The sequence below is a fragment of the Salvelinus alpinus genome, chromosome 1, assembly GCF_045679555.1.
Source record: "Salvelinus alpinus chromosome 1, SLU_Salpinus.1, whole genome shotgun sequence".
Lineage (NCBI taxonomy): Eukaryota > Metazoa > Chordata > Actinopteri > Salmoniformes > Salmonidae > Salvelinus > Salvelinus alpinus.
In genome coordinates, this window is record NC_092086.1 from 68,833,363 (window position 1) to 68,853,104 (window position 19,742).

The following is a 19,742-nucleotide window of genomic DNA, read 5'->3' on the forward strand; positions in this document are numbered from 1 at the left end:
TGCTGACGTCTCAACATTACAATAACAGGGGAGGTTAGCAGGTCTTGGGGGTATGATCTTTGACCCTCTGTAACTTTCTCACTCAACATTATTCACAATTTATTCTGGATTGCCCTTAATCATGGTAGCATCCGCATGAATGTAGAAGTGTTTAGAAACATATTCTGTTCTTATTTACAATAAAAGTGACTCCAAAATGACACAATACATTTTTTACCATTCACTGCTATTGGGCACAAAATAATCTGAAACACAACCAAAACCAACTGGAAATGCACCCAACAAGTTTATAGAGTCACAAGCTTGTAGTCATTGCGTGTTAGGAATATGGGACCAAATACGACACTTATGACTACTTTAGTTATAAGAATCTTTAGGGGTTTCAATCATTTTGACCCATACCTTTTTTGATTAAAAAAGTATTACTTCATATTTCTTCTGAGCAATTCTATTAGTATAAAATAATATCATTTCTGTTTTTTTTGGCATATAGCTCAGTATTTGAATAATTTATTTTATAGAGTCATTATTGCTCATCTCTATTAAGGGTGTAAATAATTTCAATCCAGGTCCTCGGCGGCCCTCTATTTTACACAGACTGCAGATATGCCTTTGCATATCTCTGAGTTAATGATCTAGAACACCTGCATTCTTAAACAATGAAATTCTGGGTCCCAGTACACCGTCCTGATTGCAATAGCTGGTTTGTAGCTAAGGTGCTAATTAGGCTTGAGATGTGAGTGGGAAGTCCGTAGGACTCATGCATCTAAATTGCCAACCAAGGGAGCCAGCCAGATCTCTGACGTAATTGTTAAAGCATTTTGAAGGGATGTGCAGAAAATATCAGTTAGGGGATAAAACCTTGTTAAATCAATGTCAATTCAACTCCCATGCAAGAGGTGACATAAGTCAAGACCAGCTAATGGTGCTAATTCATGAACAGAATTCCTCTTGGACAGTAGTTCACAACTCCATGTCATGTAAATAAAAACTAAAATGTGTTTGTCGTTACGGATTTTTCACGAGTTTCCTTTTAAAACGCTCCAGTCCAAGCTGTATGTCATGTTGTGTGGTTCTGAAAATTGATGATTTCCCTAAAGATTCTCCTTTGGACATTTGACAAATACGTTTCCCAAAGTGTTCTGGGAACCAACATTAGCTAGGAAGGCTATACAGTAGTAGGTCTATACACTTATGCCAAGGTCAGATCCTGTGCATAAGGTTTATCAAACCTTTTCTATATATTTGACATTTCAGTCAATGTTCTTATGTATTTTCTCTACTGAATGGGGTCACTGATGTTTTCTTTATCAGATAAATATTATCTGAGCAGTTAAGGCTGGAGTCTTCTGTATTTGACACCCAATGTCTGAGTTTCCTTCTTTCAAATGCAAGGAGAGATTAACTTCACCGACATTTGGACTCTGTTATATTTTCCTTTCCTCTGAAGTTATCTTTTATCAGAGATAGGAATGTATCTGGATCCTTCCATGAAATGAGTGCCTTTTGGTAGAATTTGTGCACAAATATGTTATATTAAATCAACTCCAGTCCTTGGGCCTGATTGGTGTCCCCCTTTTTTGCCCCAGCCCCAGCTAACACACCTGACTCCAATAATCAACTAATCATGATCTTCAGTTTAGGACGCAATTAGTTTAATCAGCTTTGTTTGCTAGGGATGGGGAAAAGTGACACCACTCCGGCCCCTGAGGACTGGAGTTACCAATCCCTGTATTAAATTAAGTGCCCTTTAAAATAGACCACATGGAAAATTCTATAAATCCGTTTAAATAAAGAGTTGCTGAAGTGCCAAAATTCTGCCTTTTGACGTGTCCCTCTAAGGATACTCTGTGACTTCTAGGAAGATTTTACCCACTTAACCACAACATTTCTCAGAGTTTTCACCATCAATGTAAATCTCTAGTTATTTTGTTGTGTTGACAAAGTCATTTCTGAAGATTATTCTTTATTTCATGTGATTAGTGATTCATTTTAAGGTTAAAAAAACCCCCTGTCTCTCATTTTAAGGTCAACCCTATTACATGAAATAAACTCCCGTTTTAATAGATGGGTTGGTTGTTTAGCAACAAAACCAACGTGGGTGCAACTATGGGACAAAACAGACAGGGTTGGCTTAGACTGTTGACAACATTTAAACTATTTAGTCTCTAAATGTTTATTGAAAACATATATCAATTTGCACAATGAGCAATTGTCTCTCAGATACAAAGTTTCAGTTGTTGGTTAGCTAGATAGCTAATTTGAGCCATATTAGCATAGACATTACATCAGTCAAAACACCTCAAAACAAGATCTGGTACTTGTGTGCATGGCCAAAGAGTTCTATTTTCATGTCATCCAACAAATGTAAATGCCTGGTATTTGCTAAACGGCATTGGCACTTGGATTGGAACTGGTGCTTTGGTCACATGACATGAAAATCTAGCTCTTTGACCACGCACACCAGTTGTGAGTTTGGTGTCGAAATGAGAATGCATGAGCAGAAAATAACTCCATAACTACTGTAAAATATTGTGGTGGATATTTCTTGTTTTAGGGCTATTTTGCTTCCACTGGTCCTGGGGCCCGTTTTAATGTCAATTGCATAATGAACTTTACCCAGTACCAGGACATTTTGGCCAAAAACATGGTTACCTCTGCCAGGAGGCTGAAACTTGGATCTCAAGTGGATCTCCCAGCAAGAAAATAACCCAATTAACACTTCAAAATCCACAAAGAAATGGTTAATTGGCCACAAAACATTTTGCGATGGCCTTCTTAATCTCCAGACTTGAAACCCTATTGAAAACCTGTGGTTTGAATTGAAGAGGGCAGTTCATATGTGCAGAAAATGGATATCAAGAATCTGGCAGGATTTTGTATGGAAGAATAGTCTAAGATCCCTCCCAATGTGTTCTCCAAATCATTAAACATTTTTGAAAAAGGCTCAGTGCCATTATCCTCGCAATTTAAGTATTTAAAGCTATTGAAAACAGGGGTGTCAATCATTTTGATCCCTACCGTTTTGAGAATGTTTTTTTATTGTTTATTCTTGTTAAACAAAATCTAGAAAAAATATAAAAAATTCTCTGAGCAATTTCCCCATTATTTGAACATTCAATATATACTGAACAAAAATATAAAAGCAACTAAAGTTACAGTTCATATAAGGAAATCAGTCAATTGAAATAAATTCAATAGGCCCTAATCTATGGATTTCACCAGACTGGGCAGGGGCACAGCCATGGGTGGGCCTGGGAGGGCATAGGTCCACCCACTTGGGAGCCATGCCCGCTCACTGGGGAGCCAGACCCAGCCAATCAGAATTAGTTTTTCTACACAAAAGGGCTTTATTACAGACAGAACTACTCCTCAGTTTCATCAGCTGTCCGGTGGCTGGTCCTGCAGGGCTGGAAAAACCCTAGATCATTGTTATACTAATTTCCGCGACGCATATAAGGCCCTCCCCCGCCCCCCTTTCGGAAAAGCTGACCACGACTCCATTTTGTTGATTCCAGCCTACAAACAGAAACTCAAACAACAAGCTCCCGCGCTCAGGTCTGTTCAACGCTGGTCCGACCAATCTGAATCCACGCTTCAAGACTGCTTCGATCACGCGGATTGGAATATGTTCCGCATCGCGTCCAACAACAATATTGACGAATATGCTGATTCGGTGAGCGAGTTCATTAGGAAGTGCATTGACGATGTCGTACCCACAGCAACGATTAAAACATTCCCAAACCAGAAACCGTGGATTGACGGCAGCATTCGCGTGAAACTGAAAGCGCGAACCACTGCTTTTAACCAGGGCAAGGTGACCGGAAGCATGACCGAATACAAACAGTGTAGCTATATTCTCTCCGCAAGGCAATCAAACAGGCTAAGTCCCAGTACAGAGACAAAATCGAGTCGCAATTCAACAGCTCAGACACAAGAGGTATGTGGCAGGGTCTACAGTCAATCACGGATTACAAAAAGAAAACCAGCCCCGTCGCGGACCAGGATGTCTTGCTCCCAGACAGGCTAAACAACTTTTTTGCCCGCTTTGAGGACAATACAGTGCCACTGACACGGCCCCCTACCAAAACCTGCGGCCTCTCCTTCACTGCAGCCGAGGTGAGTAAAACATTTAAACGTGTTAACCCTCGCAAGGCTGCAGGCCCAGACGGCATTCCCAGCCGCGTCCTCAGAGCATGCGCAGACCAGCTGGCTGGTGTGTTTACGGACATATTCAATCAATCCTTATCCCAGTCTGCTGTTCCCACATGCTTCAAGAGGGCCACCATTGTTCCTGTTCCCAAGAAAGCTAAGGTAACTGAGCTAAACGACTACCGCCCCGTAGCACTCACTTCCGTCATCATGAAGTGCTTTGAGAGACTAGTCAAGGACCATATCACCTCCACCCTACCGGACACCCTAGACCCACTCCAATTTGCTTACCGACCCAATAGGTCCACAGACGACGCAATCGCAACCACACTGCACACTGCCCTAACCCATCTGGACAAGAGGAATACCCATGTGAGAATGCTGTTCATCAATTACAGCTCAGCATTTAACACCATAGTACCCTCCAAACTCGTCATCAAGCTCGAGACCCTGGGTCTCGACCCCGCCCTGTGCAACTGGGTCCTGGACTTCCTGACGGGCCGCCCCCAGGTGGTGAGGGTAGGTAACAACATCTCCACCCCGCTGATCCTCAACACTGGGGCCCCACAAGGGTGCGTTCTGAGCCCTCTCCTGTACTCCCTGTTCACCCACGACTGCGTGGCCATGCACGCCTCCAACTCAATCATCAAGTTTGCGGATGACACTACAGTGGTAGGCTTGATTACCAACAACGACGAGACGGCCTACAGGGAGGAGGTGAGGGCCCTCGGAGTGTGGTGTCAGGAAAATAACCTCACACTCAACGTCAACAAAACAAAGGAGATGATTGTGGACTTCAGGAAACAGCAGAGGGAGCACCCCCCTATCCACATCGACGGGTCAGTAGTGGAGAAGGTGGAAAGTTTTAAGTTCCTCGGTGTACACATCACGGACAAACTGAATTGGTCCACCCACACAGACAGCGTTGTGAAGAAGGCGCAGCAGCGCCTCTTCAACCTCAGGAGGCTGAAGAAATTCGGCTTGTCACCAAAAGCACTCACAAACTTCTACAGATGCACAATCGAGAGCATCCTGTCGGGCTGTATCACCGCCTGGTACGGCAACTGCTCCGCCCACAACCGTAAGGCTCTCCAGAGGGTAGTGAGGTCTGCAGAACGCATCACCGGGGGCAAACTACCTGCCCTCCAGGACACCTACACCACCCGATGTCACAGGAAGGCCATAAAGATCATCAAGGACAACAACCACCCAAGCCACTGCCTGTTCACCCCGCTATCATCCAGAAGGCGAGGTCAGTACAGGTGCATCAAAGCAGGGACCGAGAGACTGAAAAACAGCTTCTATCTCAAGGCCATCAGACTGTTAAACAGCCACCACTAACATTTAGCGGCCGCTGCCAACATACTGACTCAACTCCAGCCACTTTAAAAATGGGAATTGATGGAAATTATGTAAAAATGTACCACTAGCCACTTTAAACAATGCCACTTAATATAATGTTTACATACCCTACATTACCCATCTCATATGTATATACTGTACTCTATATCATCTACTGCATCTTGCCATCTTCATGTAATACATGTACCACTAGCCACTTTAAACTATGCCACTTTATGTTTACATACCCTACAGTACTCATCTCATATGTATATACCGTACTCTATACCATCTACTGCATCTGCCATGCCGTTCTGTACCACCACTCATTCATATATCTTTATGTACATATTCTTTATCCCTTTACACTTGTGTGTGTGTGTAAGGTAGTAGTTGTGGAATTGTTAGGTTAGATTACTTGTTGGTTATGACTGCATTGTCGGAACTAGAAGCACAAGCATTTCGCTACACTCGCATTAACATCTGCTAACCATGTGTATGTGACTAATAAAATTTGATTTGATTTGATTTGAAGAAGCCAGATGTGGAGATCCTGGGCTGGCATGGTTAAAGTGGTCTGTGGTTGTGAGGCCGGTTGGACGTACGGCCAAATTCTCTAAAATGATGTTGGAGGCGGCTTATGGTATATGAATAGTCAATTATCTGGTAACAGCTCTGGTGGACATTCCTGCAGTCAGCATGCCAGTTGCATGCTCCCTCAAAACTTGAGACGTATTGTGTTGGGTTAAAAAGCTCCACATTTTAGAGTACTTTTATTGTCCCCAGCACAAGTTTCACCTGTGTAAGGATCATGCTGTTTAATCAGGTTCTTGATATGCCACACCTATCAGGTGGATGGATTATCTTGGCAAGGAGAAATGCTCACTAACAGAGATGTAAACAAATTTGTGCACGTCATTTGAAAGAAATAAGCTTTTTGTGTGTCAATGGAAAATGTATGGAATCTTTTATTTCAGCTCATGGACCAACACTTTACATGTTGTGTTTATATTTTTGTTGAGTATACAGTAGTTCAGTATTTGAAATATATATTTTATACAGTCATTTTTGCTCATCTTTATCAAGGGTGTCAATAATTCTGGACCCCACTGTACAGTAGATTCTTCCTTTCTCCTCCTAGTTCCTCCTAAAATTAGATTTACAGGCCTTTCTCGTTCCCTTGCTGTTTTATGATCTGTGCTTCCCTAATACCATAGTGCTGAACACAGGAACATGTGCCCCAAAGTTTTCTGTCTGTCACTGTGCCACATACCTAACAAGAGCCATGTGACATAGAGCCAAATGAGATTTACTTACATATTGTCGGCCAAGACGTTCCTGCCGCCACTTCCTCCAGGTTTGAAAGACGTGACATGAGCACCTCTAGAACGAGGCACAAATAGCTGCCACTTCTATCAGCACTTAACGCGTTCAAAATGGTTTCAATTACCTTCATACAAATGGCAAATGAATTTATACAATTCAGGCACGTACTACCGTATTACTCAGTGAAGCGTCACAAAGAAAGGAGATGGATATTGGTCAATGGAGCGCAAAGGAGTGGAATTTCACTTGCAAAGGAAGGAACAGACATTCAGCGACACAAATTAGATTCAGAACATTACACTCAATGACTAACGCGCGGTCATACACGCAGCATAATGGGCGACGGCATTTTCCTCGGCTACATTGAAGATCAAGCAGGCTCTCCCTGGCCTTGCCTTCTCATTAAAGAAAGAGCCAATGCATTTACTCGACAGCTGCTCCATTGTTTATGGCACTGGCACATTTGAACCTCTTTGTTAGAGTGCAACAATCAAACGGCGTTGGGAATTTTGTAACCTAAAAAGTAATGATTTTCCCCAAATGTCCTCAAGGCCAAGGCAATAACCTTCGTTTCCATCAGCCAACAAGCAAGCAAACAAAAGTGGTTGTTTGTCCGGTTGCCAGCATTATTCCTCTATTGCACCATGTGAGCCTGTATACAGCAAAGTATGTAACCTTGCCTGACAGCCAATCGGGACCACAGAGTTAACGGTTCAGATGAATTTCGCCTGTATTTTGGCACACGATGATGACACGACACAATACTATGACCCTGCTCCTTTTCACACCCCACCAAAACTGTTAATCTTGCAGTATCCTAAAAAGAACATACTGTATTTTGGGGGAGGAGCTCAGTCTTTGGCAAGCCCCATGGCTTATCTGTGTGACATTATAATGTCGTATGCTAACCACCAACAGAATGTGTTACTGATTAACTGTGTCATTCTGTAAAGGGACCACCTCATAGAATGACTCAGATTGTTTAGATTGCTCCAGCAATGCACTGGATCATGATGCAATCAAAGTCAGTTAAATATGCCTAAGAAGGGGCCTGGACTCTGAAATGGTTTGTATTGGCGATAATTAAAGGCCTGTCGTGGAGATTTAGTGAGGGAACGTGAGTGAGTCACGTCTGGATGGCCATTCATGGCCTGACCCTTAGGTGGTCTTTGTCTCTCTGCAATAACAACACAACCTCCTACACTGTGACACAGCAGCAAAGCCACATCATCCACAACATACAGTGCATTCGGAAAGTATTCAGACCCCTTGACGTTTTCCACATTTTGTTACGTTACAGCCTTATTCTAAAATGGATTAAATAAATCAAGTCCTCATCAATCGACACACATTACCCCATAGTGACAAAGTGAAAACTGGTTTTTAGACATTTTTGCAAATGTATTAATAATTAAAAACAGAAATACCTTATTTACATAAGTATTCAAACCCTTTCCTATGATACTCGAAATTGAGCTCCGGTGCATTCTGTTTCCATTGATCATCCTTGAGATGTTTCTACAACTTTATTGGAGTCCACCTTTGTTAAATTCAATTGATTTGACATGACTCGATGGCAAACACCTGTCTATATAAGGTCCCACAGTTATCAGTGCATGGGAGAAGGGCCTTGGTCTGGGAGGTGACCAAGAACCCGATGGTCACTCTGACAGAGCTCTAGAGTTCCTCTGTGGAGAAGGGAGAACCTTCCAGAAGGACAACCATCTCTGCAGCACTCCACCAATCAGGCCTTTATTGTAGAGTGCCCAGACGGAAGCCACTCTTCAGTAAAAGGCACATGACAGCCCACTTGGAGTGCCATTAGACACTTAAATGACTCAGACCATGAGAAACAAGATTCTCTGGTCTGATGAAACCAAGATTGAACTCTTTGGCCTGCATGTCAAGCGTCACGTCTGGAGGAAACCTGGCACACTACGGTGAAGCATGGTGGTGGCAGCATCATGCTGTGGGGATGTTGTTCAGCAGCAGGGACTGGGAGACTAGTCAGGATCGAGGGAAAAATGAATGGACAAAGTATAGAGAGATCCTTGATGAAAACCTGCTCCAGAGTGCTCAGGACCACGGACTGGGGTGAAGGTTCACCTTCCAACAGGACAATGACCCTAAGCACACAGTCAAGACAACGCAGATTTGGCTTCGGGACAAGTCTCTGAATGTCCTTGAGTGGCCCAGCCAGAGCCCGAACCCGATCGAACAGCTCTGGAGAGACCTGAAAATAGCTGTGCAGCAACGCTCCCCATACAATCTGACAGAGCTTGAGACGATCTGCAGAGAAGAATGAGAGAAACTTACCAAATACAGGTGTGCAAAACTTGTAGCGTCGTACCTAAGAAGACTCGAGGCTGTAATCGCTGCCGAAGGTGCTTCAACAAAGTACTTAGTACTTAGTACAAAAACAAAACTGTTTTTATATCAATAACATCATTTACATATTTTGCAAAAATGTCTAAAAACGTGTTTTTGCTTCGTCATTATTGGGTATTGTGTGTAGATTGATGAGGAAAAAAACAATTTTAATACATTTTAGAATAAGGTTGTGATGTAAACAAAAAATTGAAAAAGTCAACGGGTCTGAATGCTTTCCGAATGAACTGTAGCTCTGTTTACTCAGATCCCACGGCAGTGACCCCTCAGTTTACCGAAACTGGGACTGAGAAGGGAGTCAGACTGTACATTTTGCATTTAACACTGAAACACGTCTCAGCGATTAGTTTTTCACGGACAATGAATTTACGTGCTTTTCTTCTTAAAGCAAAGCACTGCTCAGTGTGCCAGCCTGCTCCCCTGATGTAGATAACCTTCAGGTCATTGTTCAAATGCAATTTCATTTGCATAATGTGAGACATTAACATTGTTTTCACAGTTCATGTACTCAAATCATTAAACAGTTGGCTGCCATTTTATTTGATTTATTTTGTCAAAATGTTCTTTTAACACAAAGTTGTCTTTCAACCATTGGTTCCAATGATAATACATCCTAATGTAACTTGCAGACAGCATTCAGGGTAATAGGTCATATTTGTTATGAGATCACGTTGTGATTGCTCTTCTAAAAAGATTAATGGCTGTGAAACACTTGAAGACATTGATTACAGAATAGTGCGTCTGACATTTTAACAAACTGGAGCTCCATTAGTTTTATGACCGGTTATTAAACATCTTCCTTCGGCCTGATGTATAGATTGGTTTGGGTTCGGTCCAACAAAGTTTACACGTTGCAGGGGAGGTAAAAGAATCCATGCATACGGGCAGGTCATAGAGTAAGACTGGCCTGGTTGTATGAGGGGACGGAACATTGCGATGCTTGGTGGTTTTGTTTAACTGCCAAATCCAGATGTCCGGTGATGCAGGCATAGAAAGAGATGGGAGGATGCAGGGAGGGAGGAGGATCATTATGGAAAATTGCTGTCATGTGTAAACAATTGTTTCTGTAAAGGTAAAATGTACCCAGAGGAAGGAGTAGAAATCTCTCTCTCGCTCCCCCCCCCTCTCTCTCTTTCTCCCCCCCCCCCCCCCACCTTTCTCTCTCTTTCTCCCCCGCCCCTCTTATGGGGCCCAGAAAGACATCCACAGGGGCTTTATATATCTGGAGTGAGATGACGGAAAGGAACCTGCAATGTATCTCCTAGTATTAGACAGAGGCTATGTGTGTGTTCTGATGGACAGCACTCATGGGCTTAGTGCATCTCAAATGGCACCCTATTTTGTATATAATGCACTACTTTTGACCAGAGCCCTATGGGTCATAGTAGTACCCTATATTTAACTAGGCAAATCAGTTACAAATGAATTCTTATTTACAATGACTGCCTACCGAGGAACAGTGGGCCTTCTTCAGGGGAAGAACAACAGATTATTTTTTACCTTGTCTGCTCGGGGATTCGGTCCAGCAACCTTTTGGTTACTGGCCCAACGCTCTAACCAACTGCCGCCCTGCTGCCTTGACTGCTTTCACTGTATTGACACTCACTTCAATGTAGTCAAACGTCAAAGAGTTCGAACTGCCCGGCTTACCAATAACGCTTTAAATGTCCGCTTTCTAATTTTGCTGTGTCACTCACTGCAACTGGCAATAGAAAATGTAAACCTATAGTTCTGGGGAGGGGTCACATTACACCCTGAATAGACCGGCTGTATTATTGTATTTTGGCTGGGTGTGGCACTTCCACCCTAATATCTTCTCTTTTGTTTGGTGTTAAGGTGACACCGGGCAGTAAGGCAGCACAGGGGGACCTGTGTCCTGGAGACACCATCCTGGTCATCAATGGGTACAGCACAGAGACCATGACACACATGGAGGCCCAGAACAGGATCAAGGCCTGCATGGGGGAGCTCACACTGGCCATAATCAGGTACGTCAACATGGGAGTGTGACTGTGGGCTCTATTTGAACAAACATAACGCCATGGTAAATCTATGCGTACGCGGTAGCACTATAGGTTCAGGGCAGACATATTTTTGTCTATTATTACTATAATCGGTGCACTTGCTGGTGTTGGTGCAAAAGGGCTGGGTTTTAATGAATAAACAAGTTGTGGGTGAATCAAGGCTTGGCCCCTCACTGGCCAATCAGAACATGCTCCACTTTTTTTTAATTTTAAAACCTTTATTTAACTAGGCAAGTTAGTTAAGAACCCATTCTTATTTACAATGACGGCCTACAACGGCCAATCCCGGTCGATGCTGGGCCAATTGTGCTCCGCCCTATGGGACTCAATCGCTGCCGGTTGTGATAGAGCCTGGATTCAAACCAGGGTGTCGAGGTGTCTGGAGTGACACCTCAAGCACTGAGTTGCAGTGCCTTAGACCGCTGCACCACTTGGGAGCCCAAATATGTGGCTGCTTCAGGTTGTGTATTTATGGTCTTTTATGTATGGTGTTGAAATCAACTCCAATTCCAATGTTAGTCCGTTATAGTTTGTTAAATGGCTTAAAGAAATGAAATAATAAAATCTAGATCTATTCCATTTTTGCTAAATAGGTTAACTTGAACCCATTTGCAGTCCACTTTGTTCTAAGTAATTGCATGGTTTCAATAGCATTCACACTGATATAGGGGCTATGCTTACTGTTAATTGCATTATGGCTGAGCATGGACATGCCAAACATTGTCAATAAGCAAGGTTAAATTAATTATTGATAAGGCCTAAAAAGAGAATTCTAATCAAATTCTATTCAAAACGAAATAACAACTTGTTTTAAATAGGCTAGACCCTCTGTAGTGCCTTGCGGTCTGAGGTCGAGCAATTGCCGTACCAGGCAGTGATGTAACCAGTCAGGATGCTCTCGATGTTGCAGCTGTAGAACCTTTTGAGGATCTCAGGACCCATGCCAAGTCTTTAGTTTCCTGAGGGGGAATAGGCTTTGTCGTGCCCTCTTAATGACTGTGTTTGGACCATTCTAGTTTGTTGGTGATGTGGACACCAAGGAACTTGAAGCTCTCAACCTGCTCCACTACAGCCCCGTCGATGAGAATGGGGGCGTGCTCGGTGCTCCTTTTCCTGTAGTCCACAATCATCTCCTTAGTCTTGGTTACGTTGAAGGATAGGTTGTTATTCTGGCACCACCCGGGCAGTTCTCTGACCTCCTCCCTATAGGCTGTCTTGTCGGTGATCAGGCCTACCACTGTTGTGTAGTCTGCAAACTTAATGATGGTGTTGGAGTCGTGCCTGGCCATGCAGTTGTGGGTGAACAGGGAGTACAGGAGGGGACTGAGCACACACCCCTGGGTGGCTCCAGTGTTGAGGATCAGCGTGGCAGATGTGTTGCTACCTACCCTCACCACCTGGGGGCGGCCCGTCAGGAAGTCCAGGATCCAGTTGCAGAGGGAGGTGTTTAGTCCCAGGATCCTTAGCTTAGTGATGAGCATTGAGGGTACTATGGTGTTGAACACTGAGCTGTAGTCAATGAATAGAATACAACTAATGCCGGTTTTACTGAGGCTGATACCGTGCAGGTGTTTGTACACATGCATATACATACTCTCATTCAAATAAACACATACAAGAACACACACATACATGTAATATTGCCAGACATGCACACAAACATATACAGTTGGCATTGTTATGATTTTAGTTCTCCTTGATATCCTTTTAAATGTATTATTTATGATTTTCTTGCATTTTTGTTTGCTGTTTTCTTCTGTCTTTTCCTTTTTTCTCTTTAGTTCATTATCTTGGTTGTTGGTGCATTGGGGGGTTCTTGGGGGTGGGGAATGGAATTAATTGTAATTTTTTATTTCTTCTTGGGGGGGGGGGACTGCGGGAGGGGTCGCGAATGGTTGAGGGACAGCTATTGGGGAACTGTGGGGGGGATCTTGAAGGGTTCGGGTTCATGTTTTTTGGCCTGGTGGTAGATCGGTCAGCGTGCCCTTGAGCAGGACATTGACCCTGGATGCTTCTGTGTGTCGCTCTGAATGGGAATCTGTTGGATGACTGGTATGATGTAGGCTTCACTGCAAGTATATTGTATGTTTCGAATATTCAATAAAAAAAATTAAAAAATAAAACACGATCATCCCGGAAGCCCTAGCCTTTCAAGCACTTCATGGCTACTGACGTGAGTGCCTCGGGGCAGTAGTCATTTAGGCAGGTTACCTTCACTTTCTTGGGCACAGGGACTATGGTGGTCTGTTTGAAACATGTAGGTATTACAGACTCGGTCAGGGAGAGGTTGAAAATGTCAGTGAAGACACTTGGCAGTTGGTCCGCCCATGCTCTGAATACATGTCATGGTAATCCGTCTGGCCCTGCGGCCTTGTGAATGTTGACATGTTTAAAGGTCTTACTCACATCTGCTACGGAGAGTGTGATCACACAGTCGTCCGGAACAGCTGGTGCTCGCATGCATGCTTCAGCGTTGCTTGCCTCGAAGCGATCATAAAAGGCATTTAGCTTATCTGGTAGGCTCGCGTCACTGGGCAGCTCGCGGCTGGATTTCCCTTTGTAGTCCGTAATAGTCTGCAAGCCCTGCCACATCCGACGAGCATCAGAGCCGGTGTCGTAGGATTCAATCTTGGTCCTATATTGATGCTTTGCCTGTTTGATGCTTCGTCTGAGGGCAAGGCACGATTTCTTATAAGCGTCCGGATTAGTGTACCACTCCTTGAAAGCGGCAGCTCTAGCTTTTAGCTCGTTGCGGATGTTGCCTGTAATCCATGGCTTCTGATTGGGATATGTACGTACGGTCACTGTGGGGATGACGTCGTCAATGCACTGATTTGATGAAGCCGGTGACTAAGGTGGTATACTCCTCAATGCCATTGGATGAATCCCGGAACATATTCCAGTCTGTGCTAGCAAAACAGTCCTGTAGCGTAGCATCCGCATCATCTGACCACTTCCGTATTGAGTGAGTGACTTGTACTTCCTGCTTCAGCTTTTGCTTGTAAGCAGGAATCAGGGGGACAGAATTATGGTCAGATTTAGCCTCCCGGGTGGCGCAGTGGTCTAGGGCACTGCATCGCAGTGCTAGCTGCGCCACCAGAGTCTCTGGGTTCGCGCCCAGGCTGGGCTGGGTTCGCGCCCAGGCTCTGTCGCAGCCGGCCGCAACCGGGAGGTCCGTGGGGCGACGCACAATTGGCATAGCGTCGTCTGGGTTAGGGAGGGTTTGGCCGGTAGGGATATCCTTGTCTCAGTATGTAAAATGTAATAAAATGTATGCACTCTACTGTAAGTCGCTCTGGATAAGAGCGTCTGCTAAATGACTAAAATGTAAATGTAAATTTGCCAAATGGAGGGCGAGGGAGAGCTTTGTATTTGTCTCTGTGTGTGGAGTAATGGTGGTCTTTTTTTTCTTTGGTTGCACATGTGACATGCTGGTAGAAATGAGGTAAAACTCATTTAAGTTCGCCTGCATTAAAGTCCCCGGCTAGTATGAGCCCCGCTTGGATGAGCATTTTATTGTTTGCTTATGGCCTTATACAGCTCGTTCAGTGAAGTTTTATTGCCAGCATCGGTTTGTGGTGGTAAATAGACGGCTACGAATCATATAGATGAAAACTCTCTTGGTAGATAGTGTGGTCTACAGCTTGCACCCCAATCTCCGCCCCCTGTATTTCCATATTTTATTCACGCGAATGACAGGGATTTGAGCCTGGTCTCGGGGAAGCAGTAAGTTCTTCGCGTCAGACTCATTAAAGAAAAAATCATCGGCCAGTTCGAGGTGGAGTAATCGCTGTTCTGATATCCAGAAGCTCTTTTTGGTCATAAGAGACGGTAGCAGCAATATTATGTACAAAATAAGTTACAAATAATGCGAAAAACAAACAAAGTAGCACAGTTGGTTAAGAATCCATAAAACGGCAGCCATCCCCTCCGGCACCATTATTCACTGGGACCAAGCTTCCTGCCATCCAGGACCTATACACTAGGCTGTGTCTGTTCCGAGCCCCTACCTATTTTTCAGGTATCTGTGACCAACAGATTCATATTTGTATTCCCAGTCATGTGAAATCCATAGATTAGGGCCTAATGAATTTATTTCAATTGAGTAATTTACTTATATGAACTGTAACTCAGTAAAATCTTTGAAATTGTTGCATGGTGTGTTTATATACACTATATTACCAAAAGTATGTGGATACCTGCTTGTCGAACGTCTCATTCCAAAATCATGGGCATTAATATGGAGTTGGTCCCCCCTTTGCTGCTATAACAGCCTCCACTCTTCTGGGAAGGCATTCCACTAGATGTTGGAACATTACTGCCAGGCTTCCATTCAGCCACAAGAGCATTATTAAGGTTTGGCACTGGTGTTGGGCGATTAGAGGTCTAAGGCACTGCATCACAGTGCTAGAGGTTTCACTACAGACCCTGGTTCGATTCCAGGCTGTATCACAACCGGCCGTGATTGTGAGTCCCATAGGGCGGCGCACAAATGGCCCAGCATCGTCTGGGTTAGGGTTTGGCCGGGGTAGGCCATCATTGTATTTAGGAATTTGATCTTAACTGACAAGCCTAGTTAAAAAAAGGTTAAATAGAATAAAATACATTTTAAAAAATGTACCTGGCTCGCAGTCGGCGTTCCAAGTCATCCCAAAGGTGTTCAACGGGGTTAAGGTCAGGGCTCTGGCCAGTCAAGTTCTTCCACACCGATCTCAACAAACAATTTCTGTATGGACCTTGTTTGGTGCACATGGGTATTGTCATGCTGAAACAGGATTGGGCCTTCCCCGAACTGTTGTCACAAAGTTGGAAGCACAGAATCGTCTAGAATGTCATTGTATGCTGTAGCGTTAAGATTTCTCTTCAAAGGAACTAAGGGGCCTAGCCCGAACCATGAAAAACAGACCCAGACCATTATTCCTTCTCCACCAAACCTTAGTTGGCCCTATGCATTCGGGCACGCAGAATTCTTTTGGCATCTGCCAAACTCAGATTTGTCTGTCGCACTGCCGCTGAGCTCTTCAGTAAGTCCATTATACTGCCAGTGTTTGTCTATGGAGATTGCATGGATGTGTGCTCGGTTTTATACACCTGTCAGCAATGGGTGTGGCTGAAATAGCCAAATCCACTAATTTGAAGGGGTGTCCACATAGTTTTGTAAATATAGTGTATAATGCTCTTTTCAATCACTCGTGGAAGCCAGTCAAAGTGATCAATTCTCTACTCCAACAGAGCACCCTTGCATCACATTCAGTAAGGCATACACATTGTGGCAGAGCATGGACTCCTAAATGGACAGTTAGATTGATATTGTATATTCAGCAGTTTATGTTGGGTGAAATGGCTTTTTCCACTGCTTACAGCAATGCATAATTCTTAGTTCAGGAACATTGGGGATGAGTCTTTGGTATTGGAGAGGACAGGAGCATTATGATGTAATGCAACACAGCAAATTCTCTATTTCAATGGAAATCGTCAGTCTAAACAGCCAGTTGCCATTTAGAAGGGATAACTCAGAAATGGGGATGAAGCAGAGTGGAAGATTAGTATTTTTCTCAGCTTTCCAATAGACGTTTTGAAATTCCCAGATGAGAAGAGTAACCTACTGCGGTTTGGAATATGTTTGGGTTGACAACAGATCCAGTATGAAAATGTCCTCTATCCTTCTAGGGTAGTGAAGTGAACATTAGACCCAGAATGAAACTAATCGTCAGCCTGGAGCAGACTTTGCACATGCAATGGAAAGGAAAGGAGAATCAGCCTGATTTCCACATCCATGGGTAACCTGATCCATCAGATGAGCAGGAGACATGGATTTGTGTTTGAGCTCAACGTTTTATCCTGTCAGAAGAAACTTTCCGTTTTTGTGTAGAATCCAGAATGTGCTTTCCCTCGAAATGCTCCGGCCTCTCTGTGAAGCGGTCCGTAAATCAGAACGAGCGTTAAGTGGTACAGTATATCCACATAGGAGTAGGACATTTATTTAAGGATACACGAGGTTGAGTGTAGTGCAATCTCGAGTGGGAACTGAAAGGTCCACTGCTGTAGAAAATGATTTTTAATCATAACCTGCATTAAAAAACAATTATCTTTATTTTATTAGCCTCTACCTCATGAAATTCATGCACTTTTCAATCAGTCATGAGCAAATGATTAGGGAAACCATAACTGTAGACTAGAGATGAAATGCCAACCAACCACTCCGGCAGGAGCAAAAAAGGTTTATGCTTTTTTCGCATTCTTTACTATTCTCCACGGCGTAATGAGAACATTTGAAATTCAGGTCACATGACGGCATGGTGAACACAGCAGCAGCCCCGGTATTTCCTGGTATGTGACCTTTTTCACTACACCGTTGGGTAATTGCTGTTGGCCTGGGCTGCTGAATCCAGGGAGTGTGTGTTGCGCAGATGAGCATGTACCCTTTGCTCCAACCCCAGAGGAAATGAGCTGCTAGCATACACGGGAGCAAGGGAGTGAGGGAGCAAGAGAATCCACTTGGGCGTAAGAATGTTATTTTACGGCCCAGATTTTCACTGTGTGTGTGGATGGAAATTCAATTACATAGATTGCATGCATCATGTAGCTTAGCTTTGGATTTCTCCCCTAGCCTCCTTCACTTTATGTCATGTAAAAAAATATATATATTTTAACTGCATGTAACCTCAGTCAGTTGGAAGACGGAAGGGAAATTCCATTCACACTTACAGTAAGCACAAGGGAGGGGAGATTTTGCGTGTCTCAATATGGATAAAGCTGACTTGATTGATTTCTTGACAACAGGAATGTTGTGCTCTATGAAAAATGACTTGGTTAATGTTTACTGGAGAGTATTGAACTAGTGCAACCAAAATGAAGTTCTATTTTTGTTTGGAATGACCAGAAGAGGCAGGGGCCAAGTTGACTTACCCAGAAAGTTTATATTTTTGAGAACAACAGACCAAGCCCTCATTAAAAGTCTCAGCTATAAAGGACTCAAACTGTCAGGCTGCTGAGGCCTGTAATTTTCTGGTGCTGCCATTGGATAAATACTGTATATAAGTCTACAGGTCTGCTTGTGAACCCAAATGACATTGGTTGCAGTGGAGCTTGAGGCACTTATGTACAAGAATGTCTTACTTATGCCACTGAATTCATTACTTTCATGACCTTATTTCTTTAAATATTTTTATCATAACCCGTTTTTAAAGCAACTATGAGCCCTTGGTAGCTGACCAGAGAGCCTCATGAAAGCAAGAGTCAAACAAATAAATGTTCAAAAAACCTGGGCTTGGAAGAGCATCTGTTTTTGGAAATGACACTGCCTCTGAATCAAGAAATAGTGTCAATAATGCATTTGTCACACAGCAGTTGGAAGGAAGGAGAGAGGGGGAGGAAGAGAGCAACAGGCCAGCTTTAGTAGAGCTTGACACTGAGTCACCACTTCAACCCATCCAACTATGCTGCTCCATTTCCAGTCCCTGACAGGTTCCCTCGGGACTGCGCTGTGAGGTACAATGGCTCTGCTAGTTCCGCATTTATAGCAGCCTGATCAAAAGGTTGTTTCTAAACAGGCCCTGCTCCAAGTTCACTGTGGTGTCAGTGCCGGGCGGACAGAAACCCGGCAGGCCAGGGTCTTATTGAAACATGTCAAGTTTCCCTTAGCTGGCCTGTATATCTTCTGCCTATTGAGTCTCAATGAAGACATGGACCAGCTGTGGCGAATCTCACCTCCCAACCCCTGAGTCTTCCCTCCTCTCCCCCTCCTCCTCTCTGATCCCTCCTCCTCTCTGATCCCTCCTCCTCTCTGATCCCTCCTCTTTCCCTTGAAGTAAGCAGTGGTGGTTACAAAGAGCTGCGAGACCGACAACGAGTGGTCAGAGCCTGTGGAAAGAGCCCTGCTGGGCTGGCAGGTTCAACATAGAGAAGTAATGAGACCTGAGGAAGGAGAGAGAGTACGGAGAGAGTGAGACCGAGGGAGAGTTGTTATTTAATGCCCCTAATGCCGCTAATTATTTGTTATTCTTATCTCTTACTTTTGTGGCGGTATTTTTTTTAAACTGCATTGTTGGTTAAGGACTTGTAAGTAAGCATTTTACTGTAAGGTCTACCTACACCTGTTGTATTCAGTGCATGTGACAATTAAGATTTGATTTGATTTTGAGAGAGAAACAGAGAGACAAAGATAGCCTGGTGGATGTGCCTCTGTTTTCCTGGTCTGACTGTCTGGACAGTGAGTCAGAGCTGAGGAATTATGAATGGGACAGGGATTGTTAATATAGTACTCCTACTAGGAAAGAGAAAATAAACAGCCAAAGATAGGGAAAATCCCTCCCCTGTCCTCCACTTCTGTTGTGGTCGTAAATGGCACATCAAGGGAGCCGGTGGAGTTGGGAGGGGAGACTACAGCCCTGCTGCGGTCATTGATCTTGTCATCTCACAGACCAATAATCTACTAAGTGACCCCCAGGTCTGGTGAGAAGACCCCATACGGTGTGGTTTTAAAAACCACTTTGTCTCCGAGACCAGAGA

General features: G+C 43.9%; 1 protein-coding gene across 1 annotated transcript in view; it reads left to right on the forward strand.

Moving 5' to 3' along the window:
* The window catches only part of LOC139584038 (PDZ and LIM domain protein 4-like), a 69,623-nt gene that overhangs the window by 10,841 nt on the left and 39,040 nt on the right, over positions 1–19,742 (forward strand). Inside the window, exon 2 of the mRNA XM_071415577.1 lies at positions 11,044–11,195. Within this exon, the coding sequence (XP_071271678.1) occupies positions 11,044–11,195 (152 nt within the window). The remainder of the gene's footprint in view (positions 1–11,043; positions 11,196–19,742) is intronic.